This window comes from Rhodnius prolixus, unplaced genomic scaffold (assembly GCF_049639745.1).
Source record: "Rhodnius prolixus isolate KJV_2025 unplaced genomic scaffold, Rpr scaffold_4, whole genome shotgun sequence".
In the NCBI taxonomy this organism is placed as follows: Eukaryota; Metazoa; Arthropoda; class Insecta; order Hemiptera; family Reduviidae; genus Rhodnius; species Rhodnius prolixus.
The window spans coordinates 20,165,842-20,181,599 of record NW_027411614.1 but is presented as its reverse complement, the minus strand read 5'-3'; the positions used below and the strand labels follow the sequence as shown (position 1 = coordinate 20,181,599).

The window sequence follows — 15,758 nt, the reverse complement described above, 5'->3', positions numbered from 1 at the left end:
TAGGAAAATTTCGAGTTTTAACGAAATAACACATCCGGATGTAGCTCTTTTCATAATGGATTTTTTAGGTTTCGAGAACATGCCTTGACATTCGTTTCAATACAGTTCTCGAGGCTTTGGGGTTGGCGTAAATTGCAAGGTGTCATTTCACTTGTGTTATGTACGTTTTTTTAGATTGCTATTTTTATTTAATTTTTGAAACATAATTTGTAATTGTCATTGTTTTGGCAAATATGGTGGTCCAAAAAATATCATCTTTTATTTTTTGTTGGAAACCAAAAGAGTGATAAAAAGCTCGAAATTACATTTTTGACATAATAGTACGAAAAAACTTGAAGATAATATTCCAAGCGGACTTCATGTCTACTAATCAATGTTGTGGTTATTTGATAACTTTTCCTGAATTAAAAGATTAAATACGATAATGTAGTTTGTGCCTGACACAAAAGGGCACTTAAATGAAATTTCCTGTGCAAATGGGTGTAACTTACAAGTTATTGATCTTCATATTTTGGACTTTTGGACAACAATTATTTGTTGAAATATCGCAGTTACATTACGAATCGGTGGAGGGCAAAAAGTCACAACCTCGTAAGCTTCATAACGGTATTTACTCATACCAGGTGTTTGATTGCCTAGAATATATGGTCTTTTTTTACCGCACTTTTGTCATACATGTTCTTTTGGTGAACTACTATTTAATAAAATCTCAACAGATTATTTTGTAAGACAACAAAAGTTAAGCGAATGCAGAACATTTTCTGTGCTCATAAGGATGTGGGTTTTTTTAGTTGGTATGACAATGAACTGCGACTTAACTTCAGAATCTGATCTGAGTGGGTTCCAGGAAATGAATGTTCTCAAGCACCTGGAGCTTTTCCAAGAGTCGAATCTTCCTTGTATTTTTGTAAACATCGCAAGCAGATGTATTGAAATTTCTATAATATCCCGATTTCAACTTATTCATCTCTGTGCCATTTATTCTTCGTCGCGAATTGAATTGGGTTAGGAAGAGAGAGGAGCCTCAGTCTGGGATATCTTGCTCATATCCCAACCTCTCCCAAACAACCTCCCTAGTTTATCTTTGGTAGACTCCCTTTATCCAACTGTCAGTAAAATAGAAAGAAGTGAGATTAAAGAATACCTACACACGGCGAAAAAGTCCAGTCCTCTTACTGTGTCGGTTGGTTGGCCTGCTTTATAAGAGCGCAGATGTTGGGGGATCACCATGATGAGTTAAAGATCGGATTTTGCCCCTAACAAAAGTATGTTGCTTAAATGGTGATATTATATTTGATTCCTTTTTCTGTATATCAACTCTGATTTGTTGAGTGAATCTCGAATAAGCGTTTTTAACCACAACTTTTTCTACTAGTGCCCAAAAGAATAATGAAGGCACAGGTCCTCGCTGAAAGATTGGCAGACGTTTTCAAATCATTCGTCAAGATTCAAAAGATTAAAGTGCAATAAGTTGCACAAAAAAAATAAATATCAGAAATGCTGTCTGCCTAATTTTGCTCATGCCTCCTCTTAGTATGATAGTTGCGGAATGTAAATATTAAGTTTGAAAGCTAAATTCAAATTTTGTTTATTCAAATAGTCAAGATTTCGGTAATTACATTAAAATTTGATATTAACAAAAAAAAAAAAAGACAAAAAAATAGTTGACAAATTATTTAGTTTAAGATGAGAATAAAATAATATCAAACGTGGAAATTCCCCTAGTTTAATATTTGCAGCTTTACCTGAAGGAAAATATATTCATTCTCATTTTAATAAACCTGACGCCATATATACATACCTAAATATTGGATTTAGTCTGCCACTGCAAACATGATATTTAAATTGCATGCTACGAAACAATAAATAGCAGTATAGAAAAAGGGAAAATAAACCTACCAACTAATTTATTTGAAAATCTTATTTTTAGATCATTGCTGAATTAAAAAAATAATTTTGGAGATAATCATTTAATAATTAAATGTTACTTTCAGCTACTGGGAAGCTATATCCCTTTCCCAGAAAACCTCCTTAAAAATATTAGATCATTACGGAGAGAATCTTAAAAAAAAGTGAAGGAGGGATACTTCTTGCGAATGTTGCAGTCGTACGATACATGGTGGGGTACCTAAACGTGATATAAAGGGCCAAGCTTCCTGCTTATTTTTTTACTAAAATTTTGTAAAAATAATTTTTTTTCACGGTCAAGATGCTTCAAAACAAAACTAGGTTTTTCACTTAAAAACTTAGAGCTAATTATTAAAGTATTTTACAATAAGTAATAGGTTATGAGATATAAAGGGTTAAATCTTGGAGGTTTTGTAATTCGTTCAAATTTCAAACCTCAATATCTCTTTTGGTATTGTTCCGATTTTAATGAATTCTTTACCGAATTGTAGACAAAAGTTAGTTCTATAACTGGTATAAATTGCAATGTTTTAGTGATACTTGTTACGGAGATATAGAAGGTTAAATTTTGGATGTTTGCAAATACTTTTACAATTCAAACCTTTATATCTCCTTTCGTATTTATCTGATTTCAATGAATTCTTTACCGAATTGTAGAGAAAAGTCGGCTCTATAACTGGGATTCCGAGAAAAGTAGGAAACATTTTAGAGAAAATCTAAAGATGATGAAAAAGCCTCTTTAGCAAGATTGCTTTTTTTAAAGCAACTCAATAAATTCTAGCTTGCCAAAATTAATGACACAATTCTGGCGAGTGTTCCGTATTTGTTTTTTTCTTTTTTTCTAGGTAGCCCATCTTCTGATCCAAAACTTAGGTGTGTAAAATGCGAATTCATTTCCAATGGGGTTCGTTCGTACAATTTTGTTGTTCACTCACGCAATATACAACATATTGAATAAAAGAAAACATTTTATCGTTTCGCTGCAAATAATGTGTCTCATAGATTACCCTAGATTCTAAAAATTTAAAGCGATCACAGTGTTTCCTCTTATTAGTATTAAGATAATGGTTTTTTTTTTTTAAATTTATTTTCACAACTGCAGAATAATTCTGCATCAAGTGAAGCTGATACTACATGATAATGGAATAGATACATGAATACATGAGGGGAGAATTCACCCATTGATGAAACTCCCAAAGTGGTACAGTTCCAACTATTGTACATTGGCTCTTACTTCATTTAGAAGATCGCGTGGCCACCTGCGCTTCAACCGCCTGGGAGGATTTCCTGGTAGAGTGGTAAGTTAAGCTACTAGAGGATTGGGATGTGAGGTGATTGATGTGTGGAATTTAAAGTAACGGGATCTTACAGCTTCTGAAACATAAGGAACAAGGAAATCTTGGTGCAAGGTATGATTGGAAACAAAGTAAGGAGCATTAGCGATTCGACGGAGAGTTTTTGACTGGAAAGATTGGATTCTGTAGATATTGGAAGCTTTGGCTGAGCCCCAAAGTTCCATTCCGTAAGTCCAGGCAGGTTTCAGTATCATAGTGTAGATAAGTCGTTTATTCTGTAGAGAGAGTTTAGATCGCTTGTCGAGAAATCTAGAGAGAAGTTTGTATCGTCTGTACAGTTCTTTCCGTTTGAGTCTAGTATGTGGATTCCAGGTTAGGCGTTTGTCCATGAAGAGTCCTAGGTACTTAACACAATCTGTTGTGGGAAGAGGAGTGAGGTTTAGGTAAACGGGTGGAAGGATAGTTCGCCTTAGGGAGAATGTAATGTAATTACATTTATTTTCATTAATTTTAATTCTCCATTTCTTTAGCCAAGGCTCAAGAGATTCTATATGGGATTGGAGGAAGCGGTAGGCAAGGACCGGGTCTTTATGAGGAGAGAGGATGGCCGTATCATCGGCATAAGTAAAAAGGAAGGTACGAGGATTGGTAGGAATATCAGCAGTGTATATGGTGTAGAGTACAGGCCCAAGGACACTTCCCTGGGGAACACCTGCTCGAACTGGGTAACAAGGAGAGTAGGAATTTCCACAGACGACACTAAATAAGCGTCCAGTAAGGTAAGATTGAAGGATGAGAAAATATGTAGTTGGTAGGATGCTCTTGAGTTTGGCAAGCAATCCCCAGTGCCAGACGCGATCGAAAGCTTGAGCAACGTCGAGAAAAACTCCCGGACAATACTGTCCATTCTCAAGAGAGGAAAGATAATGTTAAATTTAAAAAAAATAATGAACTGACAAAGTACGCAACTTATTTTAACCTTTTGTTACAAACACCACCGATTTTGGTGCAATACATTTTAGTGTACAAGTTGTATTCAGAAACATTTATTTTTCCCTTCCCAGACTGTAGTTTTTTGGCAAGCACCCACTGCAAATAAATTCTCTTATCACATTAGAGTTGATGCCAAGAATTTAACCATTAAATTACGTTAGGGGTAGAAAACTACCGTTTTTTTTAAACTACTAACTTGTTGAAACTAATTTTGTACTAAAATTTCAGACTATTTTATCTCCTTTTGTAGTTTTTATCTCCTTATCCCAAATTTTTGCTGGTTTTATTATGAAGGAGTGGAGAAAGTATGTATACTGTTCATCGTTTTAGGTGACTGATTCATCTTAATCTAAAAGGAAAGAAGAATATTGCCAATTTCAGTCATATTTTTTTATTTTGTAATTTTAGGTACTTCTAAACAGAAAAGACAGAAGATACACCAACCTTAGTTATGTTTAATAACATAAAAAATATTATAATTGTCGAAAACATAAGCCCTGAAGAAGTCTTAGATCGAAAGCTTGGCAAAACTTGAAAAATAATAATTGAAATTGGCAATATCCTTTTTCCTTTTAGAGAAGTATGAAGTGGGTTTAGAAAGAGAAAGAGGACTTAAAGATTTAATTAAAATAACAATAATTAATGTCACATATTATAATTTCAAATGCACAGCCACCTAAATTTAATATTTAAATTTCAATTAATTTTGGTGATAGAGTTACTTTCCAAAAAAGAAAATCGGGAAACCACTTTTTTCCAGTTTTGGATCATAAATATGTAGTCCAAAATTTGACACCAAGATCGCAGAATTTCCTTTTTGTTTAGAAGTAAAAGGAAGTAAAAGATATTATTTGTCCATGGGGTGTTCTAGAAGAGACGTGTCTACAGAATGGTTGCTAGGATACCATTACTAGAGTTCATGGCAAGCTGGCTAACCAAATAAAATGTACAATAACCTCCCAAATAATAAAATAATACTTCCAAGCCCCAACTCTTCGCTAGTTATTTACTGAATTTCTATTCAACTTGTATATTACATTTTTACATTTTGTCTGTTTGTTGTAGGGCATTATTTTTTTAATTTTCCAAATGGCCTGGACAATTAATGGTTCTGTCAACTTTGCGAAATCAGTTTCACATCTGAAATTATATATTCGGGTGCCTTAAGTGAAACAATCAAGGATTTTTTCGCTCTCTCAAAGTACCATAAGTTGCAGGCCCGTACACTTTACAAATTTAAAATAAAGCTGCAAATTTTGGCAGCAGTCATTAAGCAAGAAATTAGCTTTTATCTTGGCAGAAGTTATAAGACGAAATGCTTTTGAGGTTTAGTTGTGTTTAAACGCCAATATCCTATTCAAATCATCTAGCCAGGACAAAGAATTTACTCAACCAAATACTTACGACTATTGTCGCTTCTTTTCTTTCTCAGTAAAACTGGACACTTTTTTACTGAACGCTCCTTCGAGGAGCTTCAGAAGCATTCTGTCCGACAGAGAATCTCTAACATTATTTTTGTGTTTTTGAAATTTAATTTAAATTTTCGATACAGACTATTAAACAGTTCTGTTTTCCCTCTCAAAATATTAAAAAATAAAAATAAATAAAAACGAGCAAAAAGGCGTAGTAGTTAAAATAATTAAATTTCAATAGGAATGATTGGTTACAAGTCTAGTCTGTTAGTCTAGTCTCGGTGGACTAGGATCAATTGAAGACATGGTGGTGCCGTTCTGCGGATGAATTTCGTGCCACGTAAACTACGGTACTTCTAACCACAGTTTTAACTACAATGTAAACTCAAAATAACTAGTTTAAACTTTAATTGCTAACATATTGCTAATAAGAGCACAAAAAACTAGCCACAAATGATTAGTATTAACAAAGACTTTTTTTCAAATGAGCAACATAAATTTAAATTGAATGATGATTTTCTGCTCAATTTGTGTTCAAGTCCTTTGATAATTATTAAAATGTAAGACATAAAAATAATGTAAGTTTGTATATCAAATTTAATTCAAATTTATTCAGATCAAAATTCATATTTACATTTAAATTCAGTGGCACCTTCCTTCTATTAATATGTAAATCTAATTTTCTTAAATCAATTATCTTAATAATTGATTGAAAAAAATGAAGTGTTGATCTAGAATCGTTAGTTTTTTTTTTATGGAAGTAAAGCGTTTATTTAGCTTGGTTAGAATTAGAAATTTGAATAAAATCAGTAAACTGAAAATGCGTTTTTACGGAATATATTCCTGAATTGTCGGAAATGTTCTGAACAATTTTCATGTAAACTTGACGTGCTAATTATAATTAATTGCTTGTATTTTTCTATTTGAAACATTTTCTCGAGGGAAGAGGAAATTTAGGGTAATTAGGGCCGTTAAAATTGAAAACAGTTAATTAAATCTCGAAATTCGTTCATTAAAGTTCAGTATTTGTAGAAAAAAATGGTCCAAATATTAGAATTATATTTACTGTGAGAGACAGCAACTCATGTGAGTTTCAAGCCCCCAGATTATTACTAGTTTTACGCAATTTCACCCTTGAATACGTCATTATTGACCGAAAAAGAATAAGTCCTTCGATGTAATTTAGGGAAACGGTGAAGAGTTGACATTGTAAATATTGATTTTCATTTTCAACTTGCCACTTTGCCAAAAACTTCCCTCTTAAACTAACTTCGGTAAAGGTTCTCGTTCACAAATTCTTTGTTTTTATTTCACGCGTTAGAACTTTCAAAATTGGTTAAATAAGATATTAAATAATGAGCCTCTTTTCAAACTAATGTGGACTGTTCACCTAAGCGTCTTTTTATGCCTTATTCCAGCCTTTAAAATTGTGTAAATTTATTGATAATATTCATTAAACAAAATGTGAAAATATTTACAAAATAGGTTACTCAAACGAAGAACAAGGATGAAATCTTGTGCTGAAGATGAAATAAAAAATTAGAAATGTCCAATAATTAACACAAATAAATTAATATATAAGTAAAAAAAATACACTATAAAAACCTTAAACTTACAAAGAAAACTTTGTTAACTTCATATTATTTTTTTGAATATAAAAAAGTAATGCATTAATAAAAAACAAATTAAAAGCAATATTGCAGATAGGGTTAATAATTATAATGGAAATAAATTACTTAATTTAGAGAAAATAATTTAATAGAATAAGTCTGAAATTAAATTTATTTAATTTAAAGGCATATTTAATAATAGTTACCCATTAACTAGCGAATAGGAAAAGAATAAAAAGCGAGTACAAACTTGGTGGATACATTCAGCTTTCAAGTGGATATAATTTCACTCACAAATTCAACCAATCAATTTGCACCATGAAATTAATTTCAACCAATCAGGTGCGTCTTACAGCGATTATATATACCACCAGAAATAACGACGCGAAAATGCATGTACGTCATATTTGTTATTAATCTGCCGAAACTAATATTTGTTTATTCTTACAGTATCAGTTGTAATTTATTAATTAATTTTCTGAACACATAACTAAATATTTTATTTAATCAAAGAAATAAGATGCATTCAACAAATACTTCGTATTTGGAATAGTATTGATTGGGTAAATAATTTCAATTTAATTAGTAATTACCTTATTCCAATCTCTAGCGTGTTCGTGCACTTATCCAATTATATTTAATGGTATTCAATTCAAGCAATATATTTTCTTCGGTAATTTTGAGTAGATTATTAATTCTTGATTTGTTAAATATTATAATTGCTCCATGATTCTATTATAATTAAAATTAAACGTAGACTTTGTTAGTAAGAAATGTAAGCATATTAAAATTTCGGTTTAATTGTTTAAAGAAAAAGAATCAGAAGAAGATGAACCTTCCTTCTTCACAAAGTTCGTCTTAGAACTATTTTTTTTTGTTTTTAAGTATAACAATAAACAATTGCGGCCATGAATATTGTTCAAGAAAAATAGCGGATATTGTTCAAGAAAAATAGCGGATATTGTTTAAGGATGTGTCATCAGAGTGTTTTTTTTTCTTAATTATTATACGTTTCAGATTTTCCACTCTGTCATTGTGTTTTCCGGAAAAAAAGTGATTTTCTAAAGAGATCTTGACTTATTACTGAAGTTGATACTATAATTAATAGATCATTAACAACAGACACTGGTACCAACCTTCATTGTGGATTTGCCCACCTAAGAAATTTTCTAAGTTTGTATACAATTCATTAAAAGTTACTGATTTAAGAAAAGCTCTGAAAATTTCACAAAATAATTTTTTTTGGTGGAAGGGGAATTCCCCTGCAATGCATTTATATCTTGTTGCTAAATCTAGTTACTACAAAAATTTGTCACCCACCTACCGTGACCTACCCAGTTACAGCAAGTCGCATTCTGCCATTCGTTATTTTAAATTGCCTTATTATTATTTTTATTTACGATATTCTTTCTCTTAAATTAACTTCCTCTGGCAATTTTCTGTAAAAATATTAGAAAACGTTGATCCTTACCATTAGAATTAATGTCAACTAATACATTCATATTTACTGAGTTCATTCTAGGCGTAATTATTTTTATAGATTTATGCTTCCAAAAGCACTAATTCTATTTTTCTATTTAGATTACATTAGAGATGATTTCTCTAAGGCAATGTGGTTCTTAAATAGCATAAAAAAATATAAGTTTTGTGTTAAAATAATTATATATTCTATTAAAAACGTTCGAATTTTATGAAAATGAATATGACAATCAACAAGAACAATGTGAGTTGTTCTTATTAACTAGTTTAGATTATCGAGGTTGGACCTATGCCCCACGGCACCGCAGCCAAAAGAGGCCTATTTGGATCCCCTTTGGATCTAGTAGATGAAACCTTCCCTACTAAAGAGGTTGAGGACTTTCCCTACTTAGTTCTTTTTGCGCTACTATCTCCTTTGGTCTCTAAGATCCACAGGTTTCTTAGCGCAATCACTCGATTGCAACGCTATCGAACAGCCCAGTGAGAGACCGTTTCCTCCTCATCCTGACACAATCTGCACAACGGTTCCGAGCTAATAAGCCCCTCCTTGTACAGATGACTATGCCCTATGTGTACTGTGTAAATGTAATGGGAGTGTAACAGTATATGTTGCTCATGTTCATGTTGTTAGGCAGGGATACCCGCAGGGACGCCAAGTACCCTGAAGAATTAGCTAATCCACTTCCCCTTAAGGGGTTCTTATTAATTAACGAGTGGGCCAATTGAACTTGAATGTAAACGAAAGCAATCATTAAGAATATTGACTTGTAAGAAAAAATGCGCTTCCTGAAGTAAATTCTGTATTAATTGATTGGAAGTTAATCTATAGTTTTTATGTGAGGAATCTAAGGCTGGAAACATAGTGGAGCGGCGAGCAAAGCGGCGATGATAGCGAAGAGCAAAGCGGCGAAATCAAACACAAGTAAACATATGGGACCGCGCATAGTGGCGAGCAAAGCGAAGATAGAGCAACTCTATCTACTTCTAGTTTTTGTTTTTGCCGCTTTGCTCTTCGCTATCATCGCCGCTTTGCCCGCCGCTCCACTATGTTTCCAGCCTAATGCAGAATAACATTAAGAAATGATTATTCATTGAAATAAAGCTTTAAATGTTTTAATAAGGTTAAATTCGTTCGCCTGTCCACCATAATGAAACAAATGAGCACAGCGTTAAATTTGCGTCTGTTTTAAAATAAAATTTAAAGCAAAAATAGGAAATGATTTGCTGATATTACAAGCAAGAACCGGAAGAAAGCCAAGAGGGAGAACTCACTGCAAGAGGTTGTGGAGTCTCCAGAGAATCTTGTAAAGGGAACAAGAGAACAGCCTCCATTACATCACACATCCACCTGTTCAGCAAGGAATAAGAACTTTAATTCCTTTTTGGTTTTACAACATTATGGATTTTTTTTTCCCTCATTACGACATGGACGTTGTTATATTGGAATTCACTCTTTCACTTCGATTAGTCGGGTGTGAAACAATTACTTAATTGCTATTTACCACAATTTATGTAATTGAAGTTTTGTTGAAACTATTCCTCGCAGAAAAATCTCTAAAAGCCATAAACTTGCTATAACTCATTACTCTTAAATTGCACTTAAAAAGAAAGCTTAATCCATTTTATTTTCCAGGGGGAAAAAAATTCAAATCGAAGTTTTTAGATCTATCTGCGTGTACGTATATTATGATTTGAGCCATAGGAAATTAAAAAAAAAAGAAAAGTTCTATCCGTTTTCTAGAAAATTTAAAAAATAAACTGAAAAATGGAGTCTGTAAAGTGAGTGACAATTTCGGTTGGTAGATTTTGTCTAAAAGATTATTTATTATGTAATTTTCCATTTTAGACAAATGCAGCCGCAGACCATTTTGTAGAAAACCATCTTTTACAACTCAGGGTTCTTAGATTTTTTAGTTAAAAATCTTCTATTATGTTACCAGTAGTGTAAGTTAAAGTAGATAAGTATTTGATACTTAAGCTTTTTCAAGCTTCTTCAGGTATTAGATGTACTTCAGACGACATGCTTTCATGTACTTCGTTAAAAAAGGAAGGTTTATCTTCCTCCTGATTTCTACTGATCAGAGAAATTCTTGTAAATAGGGCACTAATGCGCTGTGTGGCAGCGCAGAATGAGAATGGCAAAGAAATTTAAATTTCTCTGAAGCAAAAGTTCAAATGTGGAAATCCGCTTTTAGTATTTTAATTTTTAACTTTGACATATTTAGTTTTCTAAAAATATTTACATTTCTTTGCTTGATTTATATTTATATTTGTGTTGGAATATTTGTGATCATTGGCGCCCAGAGCCTTCGAAAAGATGGCTCATCACCGGATAGTGAGCTGTAAGAAGGCTCCTATGAAGTGAAAACCCAAGGAAAACTGATGGTACTAACCTAACTACTTCTGAGCATATCCTGACATAACTTTTTATCTTTGCAGTATAAATTGGTTTATAGGTTTTGGAATAATTGTTCTCTATATTTTTTTAAATTGCTTTTTAAGTGGACTGTATGGTTGAGTGAAACTGTTAATTGCTTTCCAAAAACCAGCTGCTTTTCTTTTTATTTTCAAATGTTGAAAGCTATTTCCAGTATTGCAGTAAATAAATGGTCCACATATCTTCTACTTGTCTAACACAGAACAAATCCTTTTAAGAGAGAGAGCTTTGTATGAGTGTGAAGTGTGGGTTCAGTTTGTAATGAGTTTATTTGTTTGTTTTTGTAAAATATGGTTGAGCATTTAAAACGAGGGTAACGTTTTCACTTCTAACTTGTACGAATTCATGCAAGGGTAAAAATTGCTGATAGATTTAGTGTAAGTAAAAAAAAAAACTATTCTTTTTTTAATTATGTCTATTTTCAACTCGGTTGATGCGAGTTCTAAAAAAAAATCAGTAACATAAAACAAGTAAATCTCGCATCTCTGCATTACTCGCTACTTATTTATTGTTCCAAATAAAATATTTATTTATATTAAGATGAAATATTGTAGAGGGAAAGAAGCTTATTAAGAAGTTTCCTGAACAACTGTTGGTCCGCCGTTGTGTGTATTTGTGGACGTTGACGGTAGAGCGGGAGATCCCAGTGAGTCTTGGCGGGTTGATTCCTCTAAGGGTGGTCTTGAAGAGGGGCGGTATTATTGATTGCTACATATTCGGGGGTGGCAGCGCTCAGAAACGCTGGAGGCGGCAGTTCCATTCGGTACACCATGCTTGTTGGATTGGTCACTGATTCTGTACTACATTGCTTTTGTCGTTCGTGCAAGGCACCGCCAGGTAAATAATATTTTTTTAGATCTTTATCGTGTTTAAAATGAAATTAGATTCGGTAAGCGATAATTGGGATAAATAGTGGCGTTTTAATTTTTTACTTAGTACCAAATATTTTGTGTAAATGAAAAAAAACTACTTTTTGCATTACTATTTGAGTTTTCTCATATCTTGATACAGATATATGAAATAATCGTATTAAATCGTATTTGAAAATATCAGTATAAACAAAGAAATGTTTGTGATAAAACAAATGTATAAATTTAAATATTTTTTTACATTTAAACCAAATAAAGATTTTGAAGGAAATTAATTACAAAGAAGCTTACAAAGTTTAATAAAAGGAAACTCAAGAAATTTTCAAAATTTTGGTTAATTTTAATTTCCCTTAATATTGATTGGGCCTTGATAGTTGGTCAATATTTAATTGGATTCATTGATATTTATATAGCCGCCACTTTTGTCCTTCGGTAGCTTTTTTAACTTTTTTCCTATATAAATCCCTTCCCCCGCCGTATTTGAAGGCTATTCCAGTTATCGTATTAGTATTGGTGAAGGGTAGTTATGTTTGAATAGAAGTACGGTAGCAAAAATGGTCGATAAGTCTTGTAGTCTCGGGTAACCAACCGGGAGAATAGCCTTCCTCTACCATATCGGGAAACGCCCTGAAGAAATTAGTATTCTATGAGCATTTTTTTTTCTGGCCGGAATAGTTTAGAATCTTATTTTTGCTTTACAAAGTTTGCTTTCTCAAAATTTTTCACCATAAATTAAAAGTTTTTAGTTCGTTTTTATTACCATAATTACATAAAAGGAAATTTGCACGTTTTAATTAATAAAAATAATGTTTTTATAAAGAATTTTTAAATTCTGTCGAGCCTTGAAATACTTCGAAGAAATTAGGTACCAAATAACTTATGGGGATGAATCAATCTTCTTCTCTTTTTGGCTCCGTGTTCCAGGTCAAAAATGGGCGCTGTCACCCATCGCCAAGAAACCTAAGAATAAGCCAAGAACTAAACAACCAAAGAAAGTAAAATTCGTAGGTAAGTTTTTTTTGCGAGTAAGAGATGCTGTGAGATTTTTATTAAATTAATTAATTAGAATATTTTGAATGTGTGTTGAGTAAGCGAAAGTTTGATTGAACACTAGACTCTAAGGCGCCGGCGGCTGGACTGGCCCCGTGGTCGATATGCCGCCCTTGTAAAAAAAAACTCCCTTACCTTGGTCATTTTGTTACCTTCCTTGAGTTCTTAGTCAGGTGGAAGGCACTATGCCATTGAGACTGTTTAAAGAATCGAGACTTTATTGTGAATTGAGTTCAGACAAATTTTCTGTTCAATTTTGTTACAGATTCTCTTGTCAGTAATAGTTTATTGAACATCAGTGGAATTCATTATTTTTGAATCTAACATAAAATCGGAGAAATTGAATTGAATCTCTTCGCTAAAGGATCCGATGTTATCGATATTCCAAACAGCGATTTACTGGATAGGTTTTTAATTTTTCTCGATGACTATTAAAGATTTGTTTTTTTTAAGTTTTTAACCAGACTATCATCTGTTAAACTATAACTGTATCTGCACTTTCTTTTGAGAAAGAAACGCTTTACTTCTCAAAAAGAGTTCATTAAAAAAGTCCGAGCATTTCTCCAACAGATTTTTTACAATATTTAAATAAGAACTAACACTTATAAAGTAATTGTTGTTCATTCATTTTGGTGACTGATTCATAGTTCCAATAGGATGAAAAAATAATTGCCATTTCAGTCCAGTAAAATTTATTTTGCCGAGCTTTCGACCTTTACAAAGTAATATTTTTATATTACAAAATTGGTGTGTCTTCTGTCTTGTCTGTTCATGGACAGTCCAAGAACAGACAAGACAGAAGACACACCAACCCTAATGTAAAAATATTACTTTGTAAATTAGCTCTGAAGATCTTATAAAGCAGGGGTGAACAACCTTTTTAATCAATGGGCCAATTCAAATTTTAATTTTTTTTGGCGGGCCGCACATAGATTAACTCGTACGAAACGCATCGCGTCCGTATAGCATGTTTGAACAAGTCACCGACAAGTGTGTATCTCGTCATAAAAAAATCGCGCAGACGCTGCGCGTTCGTATTGCATGTTTAAAAACGTCGTCGACAAGTAACTCGCCATAAAAAAATATTTCGGTTTAGTATGTACGACCATTTTATTATAATTAATTTTATAACAATATATTGATGGGAGAAAGTCGATAAAATAAATTCAATTTTAGAAATGCTTGGCGGGCCGCGTGTTGCTCATCCTTGTTATAAAGTATGTTTTATTTTAGTTACATTCCATTATAATTTTATATGAAATCGAGAAATCGTTTAGAACTCATAATGAAGTTTTAGAGTAGTTTCGAGGTTTCTATGCGTTGTAAGATCATTTATGTCATCTTAAGTTGCCAACTTAGCTTAAGTGTACTGTAAAAGGTTTCCAGAGGTAAATATGTTTTACTTTAGACCTACAAGTTTCTACTGCTGGTGGGAGAATACATTTTTTAATTGACTGTATTTATCAGTTCCATATGTAATAAATTCGTCCAAAAACAGGCCTAAGCGAATATTGTAGAATCATTGCCTGAAATGAAAAAGGTCTTTCTTGCCCTTCAAAAAAAGGTGCTACTCCTTTGGGCCTTGACGTGAACTAGAAATATATGTTTAGAAGATGTAATGGAGGAACCTTTGATTCAAATTGGCTCTTGTAGTTTTCAAAAAGGAGCGAGAATTCACTTAACGTGGAGTTATCTCGCTCCAATAATATTTAGTTGGTAGAAGAATCGTGGCTACTTATAGATGCTACTTTGTTTGATTAAATACTTGAAGAGCAGTCTTCTGTGAAGAGAAAAACGAAAAGAAAATGAAGCTTTATTCGCTCACTTCTGACAAATACTTCGCAGCTTGGCTTATCCTCAAGCGATGGGAAGAAACTGTGTTTTGGAAAGAAAAAAAATATTCGTAACGCATAGTTGGCGACTGACGTAAAAGACGGAGATGTGAATAGAAAAAAAAGAAAAAAAAAGATTTTTATATGTTATACGCAGTAACAGACATCGTCTAACGATTAAGCTGTCGAGGCTTAGTTGGGCTGGTCAGGTTGGAGGGAGGTTGAAATGGGAAGGAGAGAAATGGGTACGTCGGGAGTTGTAGAGCGCCAAGTTAGATAAGTATTCATAATTTAAGTTTTAGATTCACAAAGTTGTACGCAACATTGATGAACATGGATGTTTCTTGACTGCATAACAATTATTAGTTGCTGTTGTAACAATGAACACCTGGTTATAGCTAAGAGAATGGTTATAGTAGTTCGACTTTTAGAGGAAAAGCTATAGAAAACTGCATTTTTTTTTACCCAAGACAATGAAATGAGTGAAGCAGTGAAGCTTGCATTTAATACTATTATTTAAAACCTGTACTAATAAAGGTACAAAGTGCTAAATTTACGAAATGTACAGTATAATTTTTAGAGTCTACATATATGTATGTAGTAATGTATTCGTGATGAAGTTAAATAAAAACTTACACTGATGAAAATTTAATCATTTTCAGGGTAGTTTTTTAGGTTGAGGAAGTACAATCTATTTTCCCATATACCTTTCTTTTTAAAACGTAATGATAAAAGATTTAATTTATAGTCAAAAGTATAAAATTCATTGAAACCACTTTATAGAATATACTTTATTACATATATTATACATTACATTAGTGGAGATTAAGAAGTGGCTATGAATATGTTGTGTTCATTTGTCGGAGAACTTTT

General features: G+C 32.6%; 1 protein-coding gene across 9 annotated transcripts in view; it reads left to right on the top strand.

Annotated features, from left to right (window-relative positions):
* The window catches only part of stai (stathmin), a 52,982-nt gene that overhangs the window by 27,476 nt on the left and 9,748 nt on the right, over nt 1-15,758 (top strand). For 5 of the 9 annotated variants that reach the window (XM_074130450.1, XM_074130442.1, XM_074130448.1 and 2 more), the window contains exon 4: nt 12,928-13,011. The exons of 2 other annotated variants lie outside the window; for them this stretch is intronic. In XM_074130450.1, coding sequence (XP_073986551.1) covers nt 12,928-13,011 — 84 coding nt within the window. Of the gene's footprint in view, nt 1-11,823; nt 11,972-12,927; nt 13,012-15,758 lie in introns of those variants that run through there. 2 more of the 9 variants (XM_074130451.1, XM_074130445.1) reach the window with 2 other exon arrangements.